The sequence below is a fragment of the Miniopterus natalensis genome, chromosome 1, assembly GCF_054644295.1.
Source record: "Miniopterus natalensis isolate mMinNat1 chromosome 1, mMinNat1.hap1, whole genome shotgun sequence".
NCBI classification, from domain to species: domain Eukaryota; kingdom Metazoa; phylum Chordata; class Mammalia; order Chiroptera; family Miniopteridae; genus Miniopterus; species Miniopterus natalensis.
The window spans coordinates 162,306,403-162,325,449 of record NC_142081.1 but is presented as its reverse complement, the minus strand read 5'-3'; the positions used below and the strand labels follow the sequence as shown (position 1 = coordinate 162,325,449).

At 37.7% G+C, this 19,047-nt stretch overlaps 1 protein-coding gene across 1 annotated transcript in view; it reads left to right on the top strand.

Moving 5' to 3' along the window:
* Positions 1-1,495: 1,495 nt before the first annotated feature.
* AMTN (amelotin) overlaps positions 1,496-19,047 on the top strand; it is a 30,984-nt gene continuing 13,432 nt past the window's right edge. The window contains exons 1-7 of the mRNA XM_016207079.2: positions 1,496-1,549; positions 4,426-4,512; positions 5,491-5,556; positions 6,199-6,288; positions 9,770-9,805; positions 11,209-11,235; positions 13,054-13,318. Of these exons, the coding sequence (XP_016062565.2) occupies positions 1,496-1,549; positions 4,426-4,512; positions 5,491-5,556; positions 6,199-6,288; positions 9,770-9,805; positions 11,209-11,235; positions 13,054-13,318 (625 nt within the window). The remainder of the gene's footprint in view (positions 1,550-4,425; positions 4,513-5,490; positions 5,557-6,198; positions 6,289-9,769; positions 9,806-11,208; positions 11,236-13,053; positions 13,319-19,047) is intronic.

Genomic DNA, 19,047 nt, shown 5'->3' with positions numbered 1-19,047 from the left:
ACTTATGTTTTGTGCTTATCTCAATATTCAGCACTTTATCATGTGGCTCTCTGTACGGTCAATCATAGTCAGTCTCCAAATCCACTGAAAACCCCATCTCTTCTCGGAAGTCCTCCCTCAGCACAGCTCCCTGTAGTGTATGCCTCTACCACTGACTCACCAACATGCACAGGCCAGCTGGTGCTCAGTGGTGTTAATGTTATTAACATAGAAGACAAAGAAATATAAGACAAGACCCCAGGAACTCCCCATCTAGTTCAAGAGAAACATACAGCAGGAAAATAATGAAGGAGTCATGTAAAATAATGTTTGATCAAGAGCTAAAACGAGTAATAGAAACGAACAAAAATACTACAGGTGTCTCTCCAGCCCTGTCTTCCACTTTGTCCCAGTGACAGGGAGCAATAACATCACTCCTTCATATCCAGACGTTGGTCTGCCCGATGCTCTCCTTGATTTCTTAATAAGTTTCTTTTAATTCTTCAAAATTCAGCTCAAGTGTCAGCTTATCTATAAATCTTCTCTCCCCTTTGGCCCCCAACAAAATTAACCACACTCCCCTTCATGCTGTGTATATTCCTGGTATTACGCTTATCAAGCATATAATTACTTGTTAACCATTGTATTTCCCATCATATTTATTGAATTTTAAAACATATGCATTCTTCAATACAGTACTTCTATAATACCTATAGAAATACTCCCACATGTGTGGGGGGGAAAAGTATAAAAATATTCATTGTACCGCTTCTATAATTATAAAGTAAAATGGAAATGTATTAAATAGCCATCAAAAGGAAATGTAATATAATGTAACCATTAAATAAATGAATTAAATCTATATGTACAGACACATAAAGATGTTCATTATTTCTTAAGTAAACAAAGTAACTTGCAGAGCAATGTGCTTAATAGGCCTCATTTTTTAACATACAGTTATATTTCGATGTTTGATTTATATGTTCGTACATACATGATAAAATGGGTACATCTGGAAAGTCATTTGGGAAGCAGATGGAGATGAAGAAGGATTTTAATTGTCTTAATTGTCTGTACTTTTTGTTAGTTACACAAGACACGTCTTCCTGAAATACCCTCTCTTCAAATGGTAGACATTGGGTAATATGATGTCTGCAGCTAATAACTCACCTAATGAAGTGTTAGGAAATGAAAGAAACCAAATGATTTCACAGCTGAGGCCTGATTGGTCTCTCAGTTGCCAGCCTCCTGGAGTTCAGTTTAAATTCCTTCTACAAACTCACAACTCCTCAAAGGGTAAAATTTTTCACCACAGAAACTGAAGAAATCGACTGGACTTTGAAGACCGTTTCACCTATACATTTTGCCTAGTGGAGAGAAAGGTAACATTAACTGACCATGTTTCAAATAGAACATTCTTTTTTTTTTTTTTTTTTTAAGTATCATCTTCTCTCAAAAGGAAAAAATGGAGTGAAAGAGCAACACTATTTTGTTGTTATAGGTAGCAATTTGAAACATGAAGACTATGATTCTACTGTTTTATCTTCTGGGATCAACTCAGTCATTACCAGTAAGTGCAATATGTTTATTTTATGTACCAAGCAGTGTTAGCAGTATCTTAATTGCACACGTATCCCTCTTCCTGCCCTCTGTTAAAACTGCTCTGTTCTGTGACCCATTCCCTTAATTTCCTAGCTTTATTTTCCAAGGTGAAAGATAATAAACTAATAAAGCGTTAGTGCATATTTCAATGCATTAACATTTTTAAAATGCATCCACTCTATTATGGTAGAATCTCTATTCATTTGGCAGGGCAATAGGGCAGAAATTAGGAGAAAAATAATGCCTTATATTATATCTACTTAAAATGAATAATTATTTTACTTTACAAAAAGAATTTAAGATTTTTTTGGCAGTTAATTATTTTCTCATGACTAAAGAGATAACCTAGATTTTCTGATTTTTCCAATTTGAAGCACAAAACATCTAGATTGTCTAAACTCCAAAAAGGCTACCGGGTCATGCGATTGTGAGGGAACATTACGAACTTCTCTGTAACTTTCAACGTAGAACATTTCATCACAAACATATTTACACATGACGGCTTTTTGAAGAAAATGAGCACTTGCATTTGAATACATACTCCAGTTGTCCTCCAATATTTTATGGACATAGAGATGGAGTTTGGGCTTCTAAGTAGACTTCTCTTTTGACTATTTGAGATGCTTGATTATGGACATTAAGAAAATAATTCAATATATCTGCTATAAATAGCAGAACATAAAGAAACCTTTTTGGGTAAGCTTTGAGACCTATTGACACTTCTGTAGTCATCCGTACAATATCAGCAAGTATTTATTGGAAACTCTCCATAAACCAGATACTGTGCAAGTTGTTGAAAATACAGTGATGGGGGGGGGGGGAACTGGTCCTTCATGGTGCTCACTAACGTGATAGATACTAATAAATAATTTTTCAAAAGAAATGTCAGATGGATTTTCCACTCCACCAAATAAATTTACCAAACGGTTCTCCTAAAGAGGGTGTCTCTGCTGTATTTAAATTACCATACAATTGTAAAAACTCGAAAGAAGTAAAATTTTCCAGGAGCACAGCTGTCATTCAAGGCAGACTGAGGAGCAGCACGCAGGGCAGTGCCGGTTGCTGAGAGCCAATAACATGAGAGCAGCTAGAGCATTCGTGGTGCAGGGGACACAGGAGGTGACACTAAGGTATCTATTAGGAATAGTAGTGGTGTTTATCAACTGAAAAATCAGGACACCTGGATGAGATTTAAAAAATTATTTGTGAGTTTACCAAATTATCATAAAAGCATAAAAATGAGTCAATTTGCAAATGTGGACACTTAAAAGCACCTAGCACTTGTTTTCAGTAGTTCAGGTTTGGGAATTGGAGATGGGGCAGGTGGCATATTCAGGACAGTGGGCCTCAGTAAGAAAGTGAACTCGAGCAAAGACTTGAAGCAAGTGAGGGAGGGAGCCAATGTCTGAAAAAAGAGCATTCCAGAGAGAGGAGACAGGTGGAGGTGAGGCTCTGGGGCAAGAGTGGGCCTTACCTGCCACAGAGGCAGCAAATAACCAACGGCAGTAGTAGAGGAAGGAAAGGGAAGGGAAGGGAAGGGAAGGGAAGGGAAGGGAAGGGAAGGGAAGGGAAGGGAAGGGAAGGGAAGGGAAGGGAAGGGAAGGGAAGGGAAGGGAAGGGAAGGGAAGGGAAGGGAAGGGAAGGGAAGGGAAGGGAAGGGAAGGGAAGGGAAGGGAAGGGAAGGGAAGGGAAGGGAAGGGAAGGGAAGGGAAGGGAAGGGAAGGGAAGGGAAGTCAGAGAGGCTCTGGAGCCCAGGGTGGAGGGCCTTGGAGGCCATTGTACGGTCTCTGGCTTTTACTCTGAGTGAGAATGGAAGTCAATGCAGGGATTGAGCAGAGGGGTGAAAGGACCACACTGTTGTTTTCAAAGGACCACTCTGGCTACAGTGCTGACTATAGATTGTAAGGGATGAAAAGAAATTTGCAGAGCTTATACTTACATATCTTAACACTTATAGGGACCTCTAAGAACAGATAATGCCAACCTTATCTCTTACAACTGAGGGAAAAGTCCAAAGTGAAACCAAGAATCAGTGGCAGCTCCAGGGTATATCCAAGTGGCCAAGGACACGTGCTGAAAGGCTACACCACAGGGCCTCTGAGATGCAGCCCGAAGCAAAGGCCACTGGGTCACCCTGGCCGGGGAGCTTCCACCTGAATGCAGAGGGAGCGCAAGAGAAGCTAAGGGAAGGATTCATTTCTTCAAGAACCAAGGGCACTTGTGGGATCCTAGTACCAGCTCTGCCACTCACCGTGTCCCCTTGGGCAAGTCACTTTGCTTGTCTGGGCCTGTTTCCTTATTTTTAAACAAAACCATACAAATATATCATACAGATCACAAGCACATTTTCACCCCTTAAATTCATTGTTTCTTAATACACAGAAACTACTCTGGCCAGGAAAGGGACTTCACTTCCATTACAGAAAGCGACTTGCTATGCACAGGCAAAAGCAGGAAGCTTCATAAAAATGCACTAGGAATGGTGGCGGGGACCTTCAAGCGTTGGCGAAAAACAAACTTGTTCAGAGCTAAAGGGTAGACTATGTATTTCACACCCGGAAAAAAGAAGTAGTTACAGAAATGAAAAGGGAACCTAGGAACTACCATGCGCCTGGCCCCACGCTGGCTCCCTCCTCACCACACACCCCCTGGGCTGGCACGTTTCCACTCTGCAGTTCCATCTCCTGTCATGCATGGAATGTTCCAGGAAATTAAAACCATGCCAAAACACACACAGCCTAAAGACAGACATTTTTGCATTTGGGACAACTTGTTACATCCTGAAAATAAATGGATGCAAAACCTCAAACACATCCCTGCCTCGTCAAATATTTGTTATCACAGATGCAGCTCAACCCTGCTCTGGGACTTCCTCCAGCTCAGCTGGTTCCAGACCAGACGACCCTATCAAAGCACCAGCAGCCAAATCAGGTGAGAGCCCTGCAGGAGGGATCACAGCAGGCCAGCGAAGGAAACGTGGTGAGACTAGCGGATTGAAAATCAGGATGTAGACAGAGCCTCATGAGTCAACAAGAGAGAGAGGCTTTCCTTTGGGGAGAAAAGAAAAACAAGAACCAATACACTTTTTCGAAAAATCGGAGTCAGGAAAACAAAGCACCCTCAGTCTTTTTTCCTTTTGCCTAAATAATAACTTGTTTTAACAACCAAATCTATTAAACTTTGAAAAGCAATTGCTACAGCTGTTGACAAAGCTTGGTCATCTATGTCCTTGTGATACTGTGACATGTCACATGTGGTATTTGCCAGAGCTAACAGGGATTAAGAGGTAATCTGGAAAAATAACTGCAGATTTCCTCATGTTCTGTTGTCGCTGATGAGCTAACGTGTCACTATAAAGTCTGTTTCTTCAAAGCGTATTTAAATCCTTTTGAAAACTGCATTGTCTCTTGGCTACTACCCTTCTTCCCACTTCAACCCTTCCCCTGTTCTAAAGGCCCCCACCTTACCTTCCCCTAGCCTTTGTGAAACAATCAGATAACACCAGAGTCTAAAGTTCCTTTTTAAATCTATGGACATTGTGGAACACTCAAGGCATAAGCCTGTCTCTCTCCTTAGGAAACCTGAAGCTTATACAATTTGGGGATACACCTTAAGACGAAGAAAACAAAATTAGATGTATAAAATTAAGTACTAAAGTGAATAATTCATAATGAGATGAGATATAAGAAATACATATTTTTAAGCTGATAAATGCCATAAACTGGATAGATGCTCGGGTGCCTCCCAGGGCCATGGAAGGGGCCAGAGCTGGTGAGAGGCCTTGGAGCTGCACCCTCATGATGAATCCAGGTCTGACGGGAGTATATGACACTTGCGGATGTCCACCATTGACAAGTCAGTGAAAACAGACAACCTCTTGGTTCATTCATCAATTTCAATGCCCTGCAGGTCTTCCCTTCTTTAAGTCTAATACCACTGACACAGATGCTCACACTGGGGTCAGATCTGCAACTGGTGAGTACCCTTTTATATCATTTTAATATCCTGTGTTATGTAAATAGAATACCTAATATTGAGTGTGTGTATATATGTGTGTGTGTCTCCACAAATGTACACATATACACATATTCATGGTAGGTCAGTAGAAAGAGAGAAGACAGAAGTCAGAGAGCTGAATGCTATTCAGTACATCACGAAAACTTTTTCTTAGCAAGAGTCGCTGAAGGAATTCTAATTCTCAAGTAATAGATCCTATGCAGACTAGATCATTTATTCTGACTCACAATTTCCATGGGGATACCTATGAAGAACCCCTTCTTCATAAGAAAACCATTAGGAAAATTCCAGGAATCAGTGCTGTGATAGCCCACAAAAGGAAAATCCAGGTGGAAGTCACCTAGGTAGTTCTCAAAGAAAATGTGTTAAATGCCAAAGAAAAATTTAATATGGAAAAAGTTAGGAAACATATGGTTGTGCTGGTAGACTAAACAAGTCTTTGAACTTGATCTCTCTACCTAATTCTAAATGCAGTATAGTATACTACATGTTTGCAGAGTAAATTCTCCAAGTAAACGTATTTTACATTTAGTAAATACATGTTCGTTTCCTGAATGCTCAAACTAAAACAACACAATGAAAATCTTCTTGGCCTTTCAGCTAAATCTTCCTGCAGGATTGGCACCTGCTGCCCAGACCCTCCCACTGGCCCTGGGGGGACTGAACGTACAACAGCAGCTGCAACCGCAGGTAAGTTTAGCGATGGGACTTCGGTTTCCCACTGGGGAGCATCTTCTCTCAGGTGGGAGCCTAAGAAGGAGGAGAGCATTTTTTCAAAGTTCTTACACATTTTACCCAGATAATTTGCAGAGGGATGTGCTACAGAACATGGAACAGTCTTGACAATTTGGTTCTTGCTGAAAATCCATGAGAACACACCTGGAAAACTGAGCACGCTGCCCCATAACCTCTCTAGAATACATTTGTAATGGGTAACACAAAAATGGGAAGGGTGGGGGGAGACTGAAAAGTCAAAAGTATAAGGAGGAAAATTGAGAGGTAGCAGGATTCTTCTCTAGCATGTTGTGTTTTCTACTGAAGACTTTCTGGGTGGCCAGAATCATCCCAAATTAAAATTAAAAGGTGAATAGATGTTAAATTCAGCAAATCTAATCTTTTCCGTTTTGCACCCCTTCATCAGGCTCCCTCAAAAGTCCCCAAGTTCTTTCCAGTTCTTTACTTCCCACCATCATTTGCTTTCAGGAAAAAACCTAGAAAACCCTCTCCCACTACTATGTAAAGTGCATACTCAGGACATCAAACACTTTGGGAAGTGTTTGAATTTTAACTATGAACAAAGGACAAATTTGTACCCACTTGAAACTTCTTTAAATATATTATTAGGCTCTGGAGGAAAATACAATGACCCCTTCATGACTGGACTAAGTCACTACGGATAGCTTATTCTCTCTAACAGGTTATCTCAGGCCCTCATACTGGTCTAATTTTTTTGTAGAAGCTTTATTGTGTATTACATACATCATATATGGTAATTATAGAGAACTTAGAAAATACAGATGAGCAAAAAAAAAAAAAAATCCATTTAATAGGGGGGGCACATAATCCTAATAGCCAGAATCAAACAGTCAGCATTCTAAGATATGTCTTTCCTGTCTTTTTCTCCATGATGTGTTAAGCATATTTTTTAAAGAAAATATGTTCTTATAATATCTAATGTTCTATAACCTGACTTTTTCACTTAATAAATATTGAATAGTCTTTGTGTTTTTAAAACATTCACTCATAACATTGTTTTTAATGATTACTTAGTATTCCATTGCAAAAATTTGGGTTTTATTCCTAATTTTGCTTCTATAAATTATGCTACAGTGAGCATCCTTGTAACTAAGTCTTTGACCATATCAATGATTATTTCCTTAGGAACAGCTCTTAGGAAAAGAATTTGTAGGTTTAAAGACATAAAAATATAAGACTTTTAATACACATTCCCAAATTATAAAGCATAAATACAATAATGAACCGATATATCCTAACCATCTTCTAACCACTATGGACATCTCCAGGTTTTAATAAGAGTAGCTTGTATTAATTAGTAATTATAATCAAAGCTAAGTTTAACTAACGAAATAATTTTAAGCTGCTCAATTTAAATTTTACATCATAGGCAACTAATACCTTTTTCTGTGCCATTGTCCAAAATAACAACACAAGATTATACTGCTTTATTAATTCATATTTGCGAAGTTCTATAACATAACTAATTTTTACATTTCTTTTTTAATATTGAAATGTATACTTGTACTTATTTCTTACAGAATATTAGAGCCTTCGCTCAACATATTTACTGCTAATTTATATCTCAATAATAAAAGTGATCCTCTGGAAAAGACTAGAGAGACAGGCAAACAAAATGAGAATCTCTTTAACACATGATCCTGGCATAATCCTTATGCCAACTGCCTGACTTCAGTTTCAATGATCGCCCTGCTCTAACCTTGAAGTCAGACTTAGTACATCTTCATATTCACCAAAGAATATCCACTCCAGTTAAATGCATTAGTGGTCATTGTAGATGTTACTAAAGGTTCAGTAGAGAGGGTTTAGCATTACACCCCCCTCAACATGCAATAACATAAATCAACCCCCATTCTAGGGGAGATTCTTCACTGTCTCTGGGCTATACCACCACCTAGGGTCCCCATACCTGACCTTCTCCAGTGTAGCCCCAGTCCCTCTGATCCTGCCTTTCCAGGGCCCTCTACCAGAAACTCCGTTACTTGTCCAAAGCTCTCATTTATCAAAGCAAAGCCAATGCGGTGAAGTGAACTCTAGATTCACACAACTTCTGGTCAAATCCCAGCTCTCCACTTATTACCAATGAGATGTTGGCCAAGTCACTTAACCACTCTGAGGCTCACTGTCTTCACAATTTAAAATGGGAGTAAAATACAACCTACCTCTAGGGCCTGTGTAAAGGTTAAATGAGTAAACATACCTAAAACACGCAGAACAGTTAACACAGCAAACAATCAGCGTTAGCTATTATTATTTCAAATAATTTCTCTACCAAAAACTAATAAAAACTGTCCACCTTATTTTTACATTGGTGAAATATTAAATTATCTGTCATTACCATTTTTTACTTAGACATCTGTGGTTTCCTATTTGTAACTTTTTGTTCCTTCCAACTCATCTTTAAAAAAGAAATTTCAATTTTGTTTTCTTCAAAATCTCAAGTGTCCCTTCCCTTCAACCCACTTTCCCATTGTCACCCTGAGATCAGCTCTTTTTTTGGTCAGTAGCCAGAGATCCAGTAGAGAGTAAGGCTTTTCCTTAGATGCATGTACTTTTTACCTTTTGTCGCTATGGCTATTACTGTATCAACTGTCTTGGGAAATAATAAAGTTAAGAGTCTATTTCATAAGTCTTTCAAATCTTTTGGATTGGTTGCTATTAAAAGTTCCATTTTGGTTACTTTTCCTGACACTGTGAAATGAATCTTTATAGAAATAAAAATAAATCCTAAAACCCTAGCTCTCTTTGACAAACTGTAGGTTAGTTCTTAGAGTACTAGAGCACACCAGCACCTCACCCAAATCTTTTTGACTATAAATGCATAACATTTATGTAGTTACCAGCGGCCATTAAAATATTTCTCAGTTCTAAGAGCTCTGTCAGTGCCAGGGATTATCGAACAATATCCTCCATAATCTCCTTCCAGTGCTCTATTTTAACAGCAAAATTCCCAGGGAACCATGATGAGACTAACCATAAATGCTTAAAGAAACCATTGTATTTTAAAATATTCAATGTTTTAATGTATCTTCCAAAATGCAGTACAAAATAAACACATGCGTTTTTATCACATTTGGTATCATTTCCTGGGATAATTTTCAGTTTGGAGGTAGATTTTGGAGGTAAGACCAAAATTATACTTTGATCATCCAGTTTACTAACTTCTACCTTCTAAATGGGCTGCCTTGTACAGGTTTCTAAATCTCCCTGGGTCTGATCTTCTTTTTACAAATTGGATGAGTTCTGATTTGCACCCAGCTCTATGAGTCTACATCTATGATTGCAGATGATGCATTAGTAACAAATACCTGTTGAAGAAATAGTGTTTTTTAAGAAACTCTTGATATTTCTATCATCCATCAGAACTTACCTTTGAATATATTTTTTACTGAATTTTTCACAATTTTTTTTCCAGATGTTACCACTTATTGTAGCACAACTTGGAGCCCAGGTAAGGTTATTTTGTATGATGATTTTTGTTTTAAATCATCTCATCTTAATGTGAAATATTTACTCTTGCCTCAATTCACCAGATAGTGGACACACTTCCTATTTACTTTGCACTGTATGAACACTGATAATAGCAAGAGCATGTATTGAGTGCTTACTCTGTGCCAGGCACTGTTATAAGCATTTTATTATTTATTATGTACTATCTCATTTAATCTTCAAAAGAACCTTTTATAGACAATATTTTTATTGCCAATCTGAAGATGAGTAAATACAGTAATTCAATTACAATCACAGAGTTAGTAGATGTCACAGGTGAAGCAATGAGTCAATTTTAAGAAAAAAATTAATGGGATTGATCTAATGAGCAATGATTTGGAGGATTTCTTTTTTAATTTCAAATTTATTTATTAACTATATATATTTTCCCTAAAATTGATACAAACACTGCCTCTTCTCTCTCCCCATTTGTGTGTGTGTGTGTGTGTGTGTGTGTGTGCGCGCGCGCGAGCGTGTGAAAGGTAATCCTTGAGATCGCTGATAAAATTGCCAAGGGTCAAGATCAAATATGAACACCAGGTGGCAGCTTTTACTTCTAAAAGCAGAATCAAATATAAAATTCATATCAACTCTTAATTCCACATCTGGGAACAATCCCAATTATTTGCTGTATTTCAAATAATCTGAAATACAGCAAAGGATTATTTACAAATATACTAGTCAAAATAATATTTATAGTAAAGAAGAATATTGGGTGCAACTTAAATTTTAAAGAAAGGAACATAATTAAGTAAACTGTGCAACATAAAAGCCAATACTTTCTGACCATTCGAAAGTGTATTTATGTCAATGGGGAAAAGAGGGGACGTCTGTAATAGTTTCAATAAAGATAATTTTTTTTAAATAAATAAAATGGGGGGGAAAGAAAGTCTATTTATTAAAATATGTCAGTTATGTTGTTAAATGATGGCTGTATAGTACAAAAGAAAAGGTAAGACACAGTTGTATAAGTGAACTGACTTCTATTATGTGTAAAATAAATGTGTGAAAAACATCTGGAAGAAAATATATCAAACTCTGCCTGATGTGATTATATATTTTTTCTTATTGCTTTCTGCACTTTCCAACTTTCCTCCAATGTGCATCTGTTACTTAATAATAGAAAATATATAATTTTTAAAATACAGAAGACCTCCCATCCCTCAGATAATGTTAGCAGTTCAATATCATGTGCTAACAAGAGTTTTGTGATATAAGTCACAAGACAGTTTAAATTTTTGTTGAAAATAAAAAATTTATTTTTATAATTTTTAAAACTTTTAAGTTTTGAAGTTATGCTATACATATCTTGCCATGAATATATTAAAATTTTTCTAATAATTTGTGTTATTATTTTCTTTTTAGGGTACTATCCTAAGCTCAGAGGAATTGGTAAAAAAAAAATTTTAATTACTAATATTTAAAATTCTTTTCAGTGCTACCATAATGCTGTTTTCTGTCTCACATTTATAGTCTCCTTTGACCACAAGCCCTAAACTCGGTGTCTGCTACAATAAATTGAACATTTTTATAGGTCTTTGCATTAGGTTATATTATCATTGCTAGGCTTTTCTATGCATTTCTCCGTAAGTCATTTTTAGAGGAAAATGATGAACTAATATGGTATCTAAACATGACAATGAAATTAAGAATTGAAGCAATATCTGGGAAGATAGTTATTTAAACTTTTTTTCTATTATGAAAAAAGTAGAGCTATGCTAGATTGTCCATAAATAAAATAATGGGGCTGTTTTGCCAATATCAGGTGTTCATTCATACATGAACACCTACGTCTACCAGTTTTTGAGCCAATTTTATAGAACAGGCACCTTATAGATCTTTTCCATACATTTTTTTTAATCCTTACCAAGTTACAAAGCAGAAATTTTTATCCAACTTTATAAGTAAAGAAAGTGAGGCTCAGAGAGCTTAAGTAAATTAGGTCCCAAGGTCAAAAACAGATTGAAAGCTGTTTTTCTATCTACTATGCCAGTGGTTTTCAAACCCACAGTAACAGCTCTATTTTTCATGCAGCCAACACACACACACACACACACGTTTCATGAAACTATATTTACCCTTCCTCTATGGAATACACCAGGTAATTCATAGTCTATCTAGACTATTCTTTTTATCTTATTTTTTAGTGATGGGCACAACCCACCTGCTTTATTTCATACCTATGGATGTCATGACCCCAATTGGAAAACTGTACTCTTCTCCTGTCTCTCATCCAGCATAAGTTTAATTTTGGCTTCAATACCTCGTAAATCTACAACAGTGTTTCCCAAACTTCAGTCCTGGACCTCAAATCAGGGCAACTTGGCATGCTGGTGAAAATGCAGATTTCTGGGTCCTGCCCTCATCTTAATCATAATCTCTCTAACAATGGAGCCTAGGAACTTGCCTTTATAACAAGTTCTTCCGGTGGTTCTTACAAAAACTAACAATTGAGAGCCATGTTCAAGGAAACTGACCTGTTTCTTAATTGTGAGCTCTTAACACTTTGATTCTATGAGAACACCATCAGAGCTGGGAGGTCCCGGAGAACTGGGTCCTGTCTGAACTCTCTCCAAAACCAGCCAATGTCAAATTATTTCTTCTTAGGGGAAGCTTTGCAGTAATTTTTTTTCCAAGAAGGAAAAAAAAGTGTGACAGCAACATCGTTCATTACCAGTGTGCAAATCACTGATAGTCCGATAAAGAGGAGTTCCATTGGGTAACCCCAAGGGATACACAAGGGGCTGAATTGCTAAGAGAAATATTTCTGACCGAATAGTCCAGTGCCTTTGAAAAACACATCAAAAGACACATGCAGGGACACAAAGCATACAATGAAGATTGATTCATCTACTTGAATTAATTCCGGCCATTAATTTTTAGTCTCCTAAATTACTTTTTTTTTTTAATTATGGGCTCAGGAAAGACGATGGTTCAGGTGAATAACAGAGACAGAGCCCGTCGTGATTGTATGGATTTTCTGCCTGAGTCCTACCTCCAGATACTCCTGGTGTCAGCAAGTGAAGTGTCATTCCTCTTTGGGGGGCATCTCCTCCGAGGAAGGCCCATCCTTATCACTCTCTCCGACTGTCCCTTCTCCATCCTGCCCTTCCTACCCAAACTTGCTGCCCTCAAAGAAGAAAGGCTGGTTGCCTGGCCTTTAAAATGTGTTCCTTTAACTCTGCTTTCTGTTTCCTTCCCTCATTCCAGCCGGTGGCCCCTCACATCTTCACAGGCCTCATCTTCCAGCCCTTGTTCCCCGGGGCCATCCTGCCCACCAGCCAGGCTAATCCAGATGTCCAGGGCAGAATCCTTCCTGCAGGACAAGCAGGAGTAAACCCTGCCATCCAAGGGACCCCGGAGAGCCCCTTCCTGACCCCCAGCCTCACAGGCGATGACTTGGAAGTTACCACCCCTGCCGGCATCCAAAGGGGCATGAGCCTTACTGAGGAAACCACCACAGGGTCCCCAAATGGTAAGTTCTCCCAGCCAGGAAAATGTCCCTGGGTCATAAAAGTCATCTACAGAGTGGGAGAGAAAGGTTCTTTGTCTCGTTGACAAATACAGATCTTAATAAAGCCAGGGAGCCCCTTCACTCACTCACAGTGGACTGCAGGAATGTGAGAAGACATTTTCACTGGGCCACCAACCCTATCGGCTCGACCCAGAAAGAAGACATTTAATTGCTGGCATAACAAACTTTCCATCTTAGGCAGGAGCTGGAAATATTTGGAAACAGACTGCACTCTCCTTTTCCCATCTCAGACACACAGAGGCCCACAGCAGACACAGTTAATCTATCATCATTCACTTTTCCACTCACTGATCATGGATGAGCCTCAGAACCTCCCCAACTTAATGCTACAAGAGCTGCTAGTAGCACACTGCAGTCGGCACATACATAAACCCACGTGCCATTCTCCTCAGGTGGGACTTGAGAAATGTTGCAAAAATAAGCTGGCTCTCTGGCACAAACAAGCATACATAATAGTTTAACAAGTGTGGCTGTCTAGAGCCAAATGTCCTTGGAGATAACAAAAGAATGCTTTGATGTTGTTACTTTTGCTCCTAGAAATGTTGATGTCAAGTAAAAATGTTTAAATTTAATATGCTTTGACCTAACTTTAAAAATATTTTCTTTTCTTCCAGGAATTTAGTAAGCCGTTGCAAGTTTTTTCAACTAAATCACCTGAACTGTGTTGCTACATAGAAGCTTTTGTCATTGATCATATTATGGAAAAAAATAAGACACAGTGGAGAATAGCAAAAGAAATTAATTCTTAGTTAACTCAAAACTTTCTTGAAATTTCAGAAGAACATACTCTTCCTAGAGAATTCGGACTTCTGAAAAAGAATAGTTAAATGGATGATTTGCCTTTGAAATGTAACATTACGCCATCTTGGATATGGAAGATACATACATTAAAAGATATTTTGAAAACTGATGTTTTCTTCTTTGGGGATGGAAGAAAGTTAGACCCTCCCAGCAGTGACCCTCTGGTCTAGAACTGTCTTTGGAAGTAGGCAGTGCTGCAGTCACGAGAGTGTGTAACCAGCAATGGAAGGAAACTTTCTGATTTCCTCACAACCGCCTCATGACTTAGTCTCTCCCATAAGAGCTAGAAATTTAATTTCAATATGCAAATTATTTTTAATCATCTAAAATATACAGTAGAAACAAAGAATTGTGAATCAGATTGTTTATCCTCAAGCCACTTACATACAGAGCTAGTGATTATGGTGCTTAATGTTTAATTTTGGTATGTCTGAAAGTGAGAAGTGACAGTGATAAGTTATCATTAAAGGTGGTACTCTTGCTTCTCACACATGAAAGGTAGAATTTAATGCGATTTAAATGTATTACCTAGACCATTACAGTTCACTCAGAGTGGGGGAGAGAGAGAGAGATTAATACAAACTACACTATGGTGCACAAATGAAAGACATGAGTAGGTTTAATAGCATCTCTCAGTGTATTTGAATCAACCCCATCAGTACGGAACAAACCTAAATATAAACCTATGCAATATATGTATATATATATTCCATGGTAAGCTTTTCAGGTAGTTAAAGATTTACGGGTGGTTAAAGATTTATTGGTCACAGTACTTCAGATTTGCAGAATCTGAAAAGCATGCATGAAGTGTCAAGACTTTCACAACCAAATGAGAATAAATTAGGATTCAATTTTCCAAAAGTTATTGCCATTAGTGTCATGTGATACTAATTAAAACTGCTATCAGAAGACTTCCTAGGTAACCCTCTGTCAAAACAAAACAAAACCACACACAACAAAGCATTCTCTTTGAGCCTCATTTTTCTTATCTGTAAAATGGGGGCAAAAAACGCCTGTCACAGATACCCCACAAGGTTAATATGATCAAAGTAGACAATCCTTGAAAGTGTTTTGCAAACTCCAAACCACTATAAAATTTCATTTTTTTTTACCTTCAATATCCTTCAAACCAGCTGAAATTATCTGTTCTTGAAGCCCCGCGCTTTCCCCCTGAGCTTCCTCCTTGCACTTCAGTGATTAGTTTAGGTGTATGGCTGCCATCGAGACCAGGTGTCTGTTTGGCTTGTGCTACCTGAGGGAACCGGAAGACTTTCCAAAGGCTACAGGCACAGATGGTATAAGGGCAGAGTGTCCATTACTCATCTCCCCTGTGTGCCCTCCTAAGGCAGGGCCCCCCGAGAATATGTTCTTTTCTTCCTCTCCCTTTGTAGTTACCCGTCTCCCACCTCACAAAGACAGACCTATGTCTTTCCTGTCACTGACCTCGCTGTGGACAGCTGCTTGGCCATAGACAACCTCCAGGACACAAAATAAAAGGAAGAATTTCAAATATTGGCACTGGTGTTAAGAATGAGAATGGCCTTTTGCAACTTGGGTAGTTTCTTGTTCTCAGCTTTTAACAAAATTAAATGACGACCTACTAGAATTATCAGATGATTCATCACTGAAATCAATTTCAGATGCTAGAAATGCAAACCAAGAAATTAAAAATGTTTAGTTGTTTATTTTCAAATATCAATAATACATAAATTACATGTTAATAGAATAACATACTTTTTAAATTAAATACAGCTTTTAAAATTTTGGTGAGGATATTTAAATTTAATTAACAAAAATTTATTCAATACGGTTCATAAACCAAAATGCAAAATGATAAAATTCCTAGAATATAACAGGAGAAGCTCTAGGTAGCTTTGGATTTGCTGGTGACTTTCTAGATATAACACCAAAAGTACTGTCCATGAAAGAAGTAAATTGGTAAGTTGGAGTTCCATTAAAATTAAAAATGTCTGCTCTGCAAAAGGCAGTGTTAAGAGAATGAAAAGACATGCCATAGACTGGGGAGAAATCTTAGCAAAACATATCTGATGAAGGACTGCTATTAAAAATATACAAAGAATTCATAAAACTCAACAATAAGAAAACAACACAATTTTTTTAAAAGGGCAAAAAATCTGCAGGCATCTCATCAAAGAAAACATAAAGATGGCAAATAAGCATATAAAGAAATGTTCAACATCATAGGTCAATAAGAACTTGAAAATTCAAATAGCAATGAGATACCACTACACACCTGTTGGAAAGCTAAACCCCACAACACTGATAACCAGATGCTGGGAGGATGTGAAGCTACAGGAACTCCCATTTATCGCTGGCGGGAGTGCAAAATGGTACAACCACATTGGAAGGCAGTTTGCAATCTCTTAGGAAACTTAACCTACTCCTACCATGTGATTCAGCAATCATGCTCCTTGGTACTTACCTAAATGAGTTGAAAACTTATGTTCATGTGAGAACCTGAATACAGATGTTTATAGCCACTCTACACGTAATTGCCAAACTTGCAAGCACCCAAGATGTCCTTCAGTAGCTGAATGGATAAACAAACCATGGTACACCCAAACAATGGAAAATTATTCAGCCATCAAGCCATGAAAAATCAAATTCTTAAGTGAAATAAACCAATCTAAACAGGATATATACTGTATGATTCCAGCTAGATGACATTTAGAAAAAGCAAAACTATGGAGATAAAATGATAAGTGGTAGCTAGAGGTTCAGGAGTAGGGAGGGATGAATAGGTGGAGTATAGGAGATTTTTAGGGCAATGAAACTTTCTTGTTTGATACTGAAATTGTAGATCCATACATCATACATTTGTCAAAACCCATAGAATATACAACATAACGAGTGAACCATAATGTAAACTACAAAATTTAGTTATTAAAATTGTATCAGTATTGGATCGTCGGTTGTAACAAATGTACCAGACTAATGCAAGATGTTAACAATAAGATTAACTGTGGAGAGAGGGAAAGGGAATAAAGGGGAATTGGTATTTTCTTCTTAATTTTCCTGTAAGCCTAAAACTGATTTTTTAAGTGTATTAATTTTTTAAAAGATTTTAAAAATTGGTTTGTATTTTAAAATATTAGCCCACAATGTTTGCAAATGTATATGGTTTGCTAGAAATAATAGGGCTGAGAGAAAATATTGCCCCCTAGTGGTTGTGAAATAAACTAAATGGATCTGCTGGAGCCATGGAAGACAGCAAGAGCCCCTTTAAAGGGAAAGGTACTTCTAGAAGAAAATTCACTCTCAAATCTGATAGCTATTCATAAATCTAAATAATAACTCAAGTAGCCAGGGAGAAGGGTTATAGAGGACAACATTTAAGCAAAATCAGAGAGCATATGAGCAAAGTATATGTGATTGATGCCTTATAATACCATGGGAGTGACTCAGAAAGAAGAAAAGCAAATTCTATAACTCTTCCAACTGGGTAGGAAGACCTCTGCAGCCAGGAAAAGTAGGCCATAAAAATGCCAGCTCATCCTCCCAATGAAATACTGGCAGACCTGACCAGCAGACATCTACTCTAAGGTGTTAGAAGCCACATTCAAGCAACGCAACGAAACTAAGCAAACACAGGTGATTATCTTTGATTGCATGTCCAATACTGTTTCTAAAAATGTTTTGTAGAAACAATTAGGGTCAGAGATTACTTTTGTTTGTTTCTTCCAGGAGCTGGGGGAACAACAATCTAGATCATCTTAATCCAATTTTAGAATTTGATATTTTGGGGGGTCACTCAGATAACGGCAAAAACGGCCCCAAATGTTGGATTCTCCTCTCTAGAGTTTCATCCCCTCCTCCATCTTGATCTAGTAATTTCTCACGATCTGATTAACTTTTTGATGGTCTTAATTTTTTTTTTTTTTTTTTTGGTATATTTCATTCAGCTTTTTAGTTGTCTTGAACAGGGGGAATCAGTCCAAGTGATTTAATCTACCATTGATAAAACCAGAAGTCATTCCTGATCTTTACTCCTAACCTATCTGGCAATATCTTTGGCAGTGGGGAGATATATTAACAATCAAAAACATGTATACTGCTCAAGGAATTGGTGGTCCCGGTACGTGTAGATGTGCAGATCCTGTTGCCCTCACCTGGGGCTTATTGCTAATTCTGACAAAGTAGGACCAACCCCACATGGTGCCTCAGTACCCTATGTCAATAAGAAGTGATTATTCATTAGAAATACATCTAGAATCTCAAGAATTAAACATTAATGTTCCCCTATTGTCCTGAATAAAGAAAAAAATTATAAAGGAGGGTGTGTGAGTGTGTTTGTATATGTGTATACTGGACTCCAAACTATTACACTATTCTGCCTTCTTTGAATATGTATATGTGTTTTCATTTAAAAAGTAAAATTCCCAGTATGACAGTGTCATGTTGTAGTAGTGTCTTAACTGGTTTTTTAAATAAATTCTTTTGTATAAAAAACAAATTATTGCCTGCCCAGTGTGGCTCAGTGGTTGAGCATTGACCCAGGATCCAGAAGATCTCAGTTTGAGTCCCGGTCAGGGCACATGCCCAGGTTGCGGGCTCGATCCCCAGTCGGGGGCGTGCAGGAGGCATCCGATCAATGACTCTCATCATTGATGTTTCTATCTCACTCTCTCCCTCCCCCTTCCTCTCTCTGAAGTCAACAAAGATATATTTTTTTTTTAATTATTATACCAGAACTGTAAAAATACCTAAATATTTTTGGAGCTGGTGCAGTTTATCAAATAATGAAACTTTTAGTTGATTATCAACTGATTTTTATGACTTTGTTTCTTGAAGGAGACACATGTAGAAAAAATTTAATGCAGAAAATTATAAGAAAGAAGATTATTCCC